General features: G+C 37.0%; 1 protein-coding gene across 1 annotated transcript in view; it reads left to right on the forward strand.

Moving 5' to 3' along the window:
- Positions 1 to 3705, forward strand: part of HINT3 (histidine triad nucleotide binding protein 3) — an 11074-nt gene extending 7369 nt beyond the window's left edge. Inside the window, exons 5-6 of the mRNA XM_005859106.2 lie at positions 1622 to 1748; positions 3308 to 3705. Coding sequence (XP_005859168.1) covers positions 1622 to 1748; positions 3308 to 3340 — 160 coding nt within the window. The 3' untranslated portion in view covers positions 3341 to 3705. The remainder of the gene's footprint in view (positions 1 to 1621; positions 1749 to 3307) is intronic.
- Positions 3706 to 8377: the final 4672 nt, after the last annotated feature.

The following is an 8377-nucleotide window of genomic DNA, read 5'->3' on the forward strand; positions in this document are numbered from 1 at the left end:
CCAGACTGCAAGAGGGCATAGGCCAGGCTGAGGGACCCCCCGAGTGCACAAATTTTTGTGCACCGGGCCTCTAGTCTAAATATATAAAGAGGTAATATGCAAATTAGGCCGGGATGCCATAATGGGTCACGACCAGACAGGAGGAGGTTGTGTGCGCAGGTGAGACCCCGGAGCGGAGACAGAGACAGACACGGGGGCCTGCCTGACCCAGCGCAGTGGCTCTGGCGGCCCGGAGCGGACACAGGCAGGGGGGCTGGGAGGGCCTGGGGTGGAAGTCAGGCGTGGGTCCCGGCCACCCGAGGTGCCAGTCAGGCCTGACTCCCGCGGCCCGCGGGGTGCCTCCTTGCACAGCGGAAGGCGGGGCGCCTCCTCGTGTGATTTCAATCGTGTGCTGGCTTCTAGTATTTAAAATAAAAAGGCTGAGTCTCTTCTAGCTTTTGGATTACTTGATTCTACATTATATAATTTGTATTCCATAGAGAGAAAACCTAGTCTCCTTTTCTAGGTAGTGGTGAAAGCTTTTCAATATGTGTTGCATATCTGACTTACATTGTCCTATATTGATACAATATAGCACTTCTCCTGTGCCTTCTTCCACTTAGAATAAGTGGACTTGCAAAACTGTAAATTAATTTTTAAGAGGTTAAATCATATTTTTAAAAATTTTTATTAGTCAAAAGAATTCTTTTATGTATTTTAAAACAAATGAATATGAATAATTGTCATCTAAATTTTTATTGTTAAACAAGAAACAACTGATAATTTTTTTAGATACATAATTAATTTCACTACTAAAATCCTGGTTCATAAGGAAATGATTTACCACTTTTATTAAAGGAGAATGCTTGCCATCTACTGGCTGTGTCTTGGAATAATGGAACCATACTTGAGTGTCCTGTAGTAATTATTTATTTATTTAGCTTCATTGAAGAGGCATATCTTAGGATAATTAAATATCTTAAGATAATTAAATATCTTAGCATGTCTTAATATGATAAAGGCCAAAAGTGATAGGATGGAATGCCAACTCCAAATTCATAAAGGTTATACTAAGGCAGTGGTTCTCAACCTTCCCAATGCCACGACCCTCTAATACAGTTCCTCATGTTGTGGTGACCCCCAACCATAAAATTATTTTCGTTGCTACTTCATAACTGTAATTTTGCTACTGTTATGAATCGTAATGTAAATATCTGATATGCAGGATGTATTTTCATTGTTACAAATTGAACATAATTAAAGCCTAGTGATTAATCACAAAAACAATATGTAATTATATATGTGTTTTCCAATGGTCTTAGGCGACCCTGTGAAAGGGTTGTTCGACCCCCAAAGGGGTCGCGAGCCACAGGTTGAGAACCGTTGTACTAAGGCATGATATACTGTAAGACCTTCTTGATGAAGAGTTTAGGTTACTGTGCATTTAAACATGAAAAGAAGAGGAACTTTGTGAATACTCTAGAGTGAATAAAGAAAAACAGTAAAAGAGATGTTTGAGTGGAGATCTATCTTAGGTAACCTGTGTTGGATCTCTTTGACATTTATGCATTTTAACATGAAAAAATAGCTTGAAACTATTGTAGAACTGATTTGTCAATTATCTCTTACTTTTCTGTTTTAGAATGGGTTTCCATATGCCACCATTCTGTTCCATTTCCCACTTGCACCTTCATGTCATAGCACCAGTTGATCAGCTTGGCTTCTTATCAAAATTGGTTTATAGACCAAATTCCTATTGGTTCATCACAGTAAGTGTTATTGTTATACTAGCAGCATATAAAAGTATATAAAATATTTGTCCTTTTTTATGTAGTTTTTCTTTTCTTGGAGACAGCTTTTATAGGCTTGATCATCTATTTTAACATACAGCTTGCACATATCCAAAATAATATTTTTAATTTGGGGGATTTTTCAGGTCATCAGATCTGTAGAAGAGAAGCTAAGGCTGAGTCTCTCCATTGCAGGTAGAGGATGTGATATAGAAGAATCATGGCATTTATAGTTCAGAATCCAGAATCAAATCTGGATTCAAATTCTGGCTTCATTAATTACTTGAGGGACCCTGTGCAAGTTACTTAAGATTTTTAAGGATCCAAGTTCTTTATTACCTGCATATAGGTAATAGTACCTATTTCTGTAGAATTTATAAAATAATTTACATGTAAAGCACTTAAAACTGTACCTTACAAATAGTAAGTACTCAATAAATGTTACCTGCAGCCTCTGTCTTCATTAGCAACATTATAGTAGAAATTGAGATTTTGTAATTTTTGATATTTAAACTTCTTAAAAAAGGGCTGTAGTAGTAGCATCAACTACCAGATGTGAGGTTGAAGCTTTGAGCCTAAAAAATTGCAAAATTCTGCTTTGCTAGGACAAAAGTAGAATAGAATTCAGCTGCTTATAGACCTGTGGTCTGACAGTCAAGGTTAAAAAATGACTCGGTCCTTCCAGGGCCACTTGCCTAGTGATTTACCAGTCTCTTATTTTATGTGTCCATGATGATAAGGTGACCTAGAGTTGCTATATCTGAGTAATTATAAAATTGTAAATTAAATAATTACCATTAATTAATGCATATTATAATAGTCATAGTAAATAAGAAATTCAAAAACACCTGATTTCTAGAAACCTCATATTTCAAACTTATTTTTTCTTTCTTCAACTTGCTTAAATGATTTTATTTAATTAAAATATATTTAAGGAATGTGTGTGTATTTGAAATGAAATAGTGTGATATTTTGTAGGACAGTTGGTGTGGTCTTTAAAATATCAGTGTAACTAAAAACAAGATTTTTTTCTTGTATTTGTATTTCTAATTTTCTACATGAGCCATGCTTCTATAATAAAAACTAATTAAAAATACATTTTTGTAAAATAGTCATAGGGATAGAAAGTACAGTATAAGGAATATAGTCAATAATATTGTAATGACTATGTATGGTGTCAGAAAGTTACCAGACTTACTGAGGTGAACACTTCTTAAGGTACAGACATATCTAATCACTATGTTGTACACTTGAAACTAATATAATATGTCCACTGTATTTGAAAAATGATTTTTTTTATGAGGGGAATTCTGACCCATGCTGCAGCATGGATAAACCTTGAGGACATTATGCTCAGGGAAATTAACCAAATAGTATATGATTCCACTTATATTTAGGTTTTCTGTAAGATGTTTTTAGGAAGAGAATATGTATTATCCAGCTAGTCTGCTGTGGTTTATTATAGGGATGCCAGTAGAATTTTTCACACCAGCTACCATATTTGTGATAAAAAACATGTTGTGTTTTTAAAATTACAGGCTGACTATTTGATTGAAAAACTAAGAACATGAAAATGACAGCAGTGGAAGATTTTCTTATTCTTGGCTCAACAGACACTAATATTTTGGTCCCTTTTAAATCAAATTATAATGGTAAGGTTTGTTGGGTTTTATAAGAGGCTATTACTGGGTAGCCTTAAGTCTTTTCTGAATGTCTATTTCCTGAGATCTGTAATATATGACTACTCTGGCATTGTCTTCTTTGTTTTAATGGTTACTTGTCTAAGGTATAAGATACTACAGATAAAATTTTATTAAAACAAATTCTGTTAATCAAGAAGGGCTCTGTATTTTTTAAAAGTTCAAGTATTTTCGTTTCTCATTATTGTCAGTTATAATAGTGATTTATTATGAAGAATAAATGGGTATAGAAAGTACTTTGTTGGAGTTTTTATTATTATGAAAGAGAAAAAAGAAATTAACTATCTCTTGACAGTTTCATAATTTTGTACATATTTCAAAGTAAAGTACTGTATTACACAGTGATCTCTGATCTTGATAGAATTTATATGTGTCACTTTTTAAAAAAAATATTTTTATTGATTTCAGAGAGGAAGGGAAAGGGAGAGAGAGATAGAAACATCAATGATGAGAGAGAATCATTGATTGCATGCCTCCTGCATGCCCCCTACTGGGGATCGAGCCTGCAACTCAGGCATGTGCCCTCAACTGGAATTGAACCTGTGACCCTTCAGTCTGTAGGCCGATGCTCTATCCACTGAGCCAAGCCGGCTAGGGCTATATGTCACTTTTTACTCAGATTTCAGATGTTGGCTTTTACTTCTTGAAGCCTAGCATTTGGGTAATAAATTAGTCCTGAAATCTGTATAATATATAAATGCAATAACAATCAATTTGGCTATCTAAGAGAATTCACTGTAATGGAATTTTACCTGTAAGAACATATGTGGGAAATAAAGATAAGATAGTTACATTAATTTATTAAAACGGGCAGAAACTGCTGTTTTATGGTTTGTTTGCTGTGCCAAAGGAAAATTAGAATTGAAAAGTAATTAGATCTAGTTTTAAAGTTTTAATCATGAAAACATCCTGGTTTGAAAGTAGAGAGAGACCGTCTTGGATGAGAAAATGTATGTTAGTAACACAATATTAATTTTATTGATGTATTATTTTATGAGACATATTTCTTTAGGAATTGCCTTTTGTTGCTAATCTATATTAATAATATCACTATGTGAATGAAGAATAGCAGGTACCAAAAGCTAATCCTACATTGTGCCAGTGTATATTAGTACTATGTACTTGAATATAAGTGAACATAAGAATTAAAATATTGATGTTAGGAATGTAAGGATTATATTCATTCATTCAGCAAACATTTACTGAGCATTCAACGTGTATTAGCCATTGCCAAGATCAGCAAATATAGAAGTGGGAAAGGACTGCCTTCAGTGGCTAAAACCAGTGATTACAATTAAATGTGTTAAGTGCTATAATGTCTACAGAAGAGGCTATGGAGAGGGAAACACTTTTGAGAGCAGGTGGCAGTAGAATTGAGTATTTAAGACTCAATGTTAGGCAGGAAGACAGTGGAACTTTAGGTTGAGACCCAAATGTACTTTTTCTTGTGTTCTGCTTCCATTATAATTTACTTTACAATTGACATGAATGCCTAAATTCCATTTTATTCATCAGAGGTGGAGAGAGGAATTCAGGAGTAGGGGTTATGGACTCTCAAAATTAGATTAACAAGTTTTTGAGCACTGCTTTGTTAAGTAGCTTGCTGAGCACCTACATAGATTAGCAGCTACAAGTTTATATAAATCAGTTCAAATATGACCAGATACAGAAAAGGAATATTCAGCATGTGCTTCATGTTGTACTATGTGAACTTGCAATGACATCATTGACAATTATGGTAATAACATGTAGTACTTATGGAATTCTCAATGACTTATGAACCTTTTAAAAAATGTATGCCTGGCTGGTGTAGCTTAGTGGTTGAGCATCGACCCATGAACCAGGTGGTCATGGTTCTATTCCTGGTCAAGGCACATGCCCGGGTTGCGGGCTTGATCCCTAGTTGGGGACATGCAGGAGTCAGCCAATTGATGATTGTCATCATTGATGTTTCTCTCTCTCTCTCCCTCACCCTCCCTCTCTTTGAAATCAATAAAAACATATTTTTTAAAAATGTGATTAGCCAGTTGATTTAATTCATATAAGTTTATACTCTCACAGTACGCTTTTCTTCTTTGTTGAAAAACCCTTGGAACCTCACACTTTTAGGTCAGTTTTATTTTACTTGTAAAGATTGATAATGAAATAATTGCAATTAAAACTTACACAGCCTTTTCAATAGTTTAAGAATTTGGTAACTCTCTATAACATTAGCTCAACACAAAGCTATTTCAAAACCTGTTTTAAAATGTTTTAAGTAGTATTGAACTTAAAATAATTCTAAAAAAAAGTATGTTGCCCTGACCGGTTTGGCTCAGTGGATAGAGCGTCGGCCTGTGGACTGAAGGATCTCAGGTTCGATTCCGGTCAAGGGCATGTATCTTGGTTGTGGGCACATCCCCAGTAGGGGGTGTGCAGGAGGCAGCTGATTGATGTCTCTCTCTCATCGATGTTTCTAGCTCTCTATCTCTCTCCCCTCCTCTCTGTAAAAAATCAATAAAATATATATTTTTAAAAAAAAGTATGCTAATTTTTATGAATTAGCTTTTATTGTAGCAATATAATACAGGATGGGACAAAAGTAGATTTACAATTGTTCATATGAAAAATAGTACAATAATTAATAAATAAGAATAAACTGTTTCATGTACTCACAACTATAAACCTACTTTTGCCCCACCCTGTATAAAAAACATCTCTGATTCAGCTTAAATAAACTTGGTATCTTGCAATCTCAGTCTCATTGTAAACAAAAGAATCAAATTAAGTAAAATTAAGGACTGGCCCAAAGAGCAAAGGCATCCCTAATTTTGGCAGGCCCTGGGTTAGGCTTCTTTTTGGAAAACTTTCTATTTCAGCCAGCAGCAGAACAGTTTCGCTCAATCAGGCTGAATCTTACATTTGCCTGGAAATGTATGGCCCTTGATTATTTGAATTGTGGCAGCACTAGAGTTTAAGAATGACTATGAGAGAAGACTGAATCTCCGGTCCATTGTCATTCACATTTTTTCTGTGCTCAGAACCTGTTTCACAGGTAAGAAATTAGTGGGCTGAAATTGCAATTAGGGCTTCAGATTTGCTCTGGAGAGTCTTTTGACCAAAGGACAAGATCTACTTTGCTCCACTTCTAGTTGGGAGTTTAACCTCAAGGAGCAGAGTCATACTTAAATCAACTGCAGCTGCTTAAGTTTGAGTGGGTGCCTCAGAGTCCCGGCTTGTTCAGGTCTGCTTCCAGAGAGCACCTGGTGTCCTCTCCTTCTCTTCCTGAATCCTCTCCATTAAGCTTAACGATGCTGGAGACTCTTCTGTTCCATAGTTCTTATATAATTTCTTCCAATAAAATTTTATTCTCCAAACTGTTCAAAAGCCCCCTTGTTTTTTACTCATTGCAAAAATCTTCTATTTTAGTAACTAATACGAAGACACATTTTCTCCCTCTCATTGGCGCACAAATCCCTGTGGTTCTCTGATATCCAATCCCTTTTCAGGTGTTAGATGCTCCATCTGATACAGATGCATGAGCAGTGTTGACATTACACATGACACCTGCTGTTGGAAACTTAACTCTGCTCATTTCCTTTCTTCACTGACTCTGTGCTACTAGTCTCAACACTGTAGTGGTTTGTTATAATCATAACACGACACAACATTCTCCAATTCCCGGTCCTTACTTCCCAGCAACGTGTCTGGTTTTTTAAATAATCAACAGTCTGTACCAGAGGCTTCAATGCTTGTTCAACAGTAATTCTCATGGGAGGAGCCAAGTCTCTTAGAGTTCTGCCCTGGTGGATGAAGCAGGGATCCAGCTTTGGGTAAGTTCCCAGAAGACAGACAATGAACCTCCTTGCCTGGTTCAGTACAAAAAAAAAAAGGAAAAGGAAGTTTCTAGATTCTAGTTTGAACACCAGCTTCCAAAGTCCATACTCTTTGTGGTTCCTTAACTACTGTAGTAAACTTGAAAAACATTGAACAGGCCAGGCTGTGAGTCCCTCAAAGGTAGTTCCGCACTAACCCTAATGGCCTGCCTGTGCAGGGTTAATTTCTTAAGAAAAATCTCCTTAAATGCCATTTATCAGCCCCATACAATATGCCAGGTATTACATTCAACACTATGTACATCACTTCGCTTGGTCCTAACAATCCCTTGAAGGAGGCAGTATTTTTACATGTTAGATAACAGAGACTAAGACATTTGTTTACAAACATACAGTTGGTAAATAGTGGAACCGAGGTTTGGACCTAAGATTAACACCACAGCTTATGTTCTTAATCACGAGCTAAGCATCAGCTACCTACCTTCTTGGCACAGGATGCTCAGATGTAGGATACCGACGCTTTCGTACTTTGCACATTACTACAGTGGAATGCAAAATAGCTCTCAATGAAGGATCCAGTACTCTCAAAAGCAACAACACATATACCTGTAACATGCAAATTATTAAAACTTGTATGTGCTGACTGCTATGGCGAATGTGCTAGAGCGAACAGCTGGAAGCAGCTTCCATCATGGTTTTAACACACAGTTGGCTGCGGTCAGGGCGGTCTAACATCACAGCCTCCAAGTGATTGGAACTTACATTGAGGAGGACATTGTTTTGCTTTCTCTGAGGTACGGAATGAACATAAGAGATGTTCTTGGCCCTCCAGAGTTTACTATAATTGGCTTACAAAGCATGTACCCTTAAAAGGTTATTGCAAAAATGCAGGAAGTATAGGAAATGTTGAGTGAGTGGTTCAGGGAAGTCAGTCCCCAGAGCCTGGAGGGTCAGAGAAGTCTGCGCGAGGAGGACCATTTCAGAACCGCTTCCGGGAACCGGGTTGGAGAAAGGTGCAGAGCGAGTGGCGGGGCCGCCAGGCGGGAGGGCGCGGGGCTGCCGGTCTCCCCGACACCAGCCCAGGACACAGCGC

This window comes from Myotis brandtii, unplaced genomic scaffold (assembly GCF_000412655.1).
Source record: "Myotis brandtii unplaced genomic scaffold, ASM41265v1 scaffold123, whole genome shotgun sequence".
Lineage (NCBI taxonomy): Eukaryota > Metazoa > Chordata > Mammalia > Chiroptera > Vespertilionidae > Myotis > Myotis brandtii.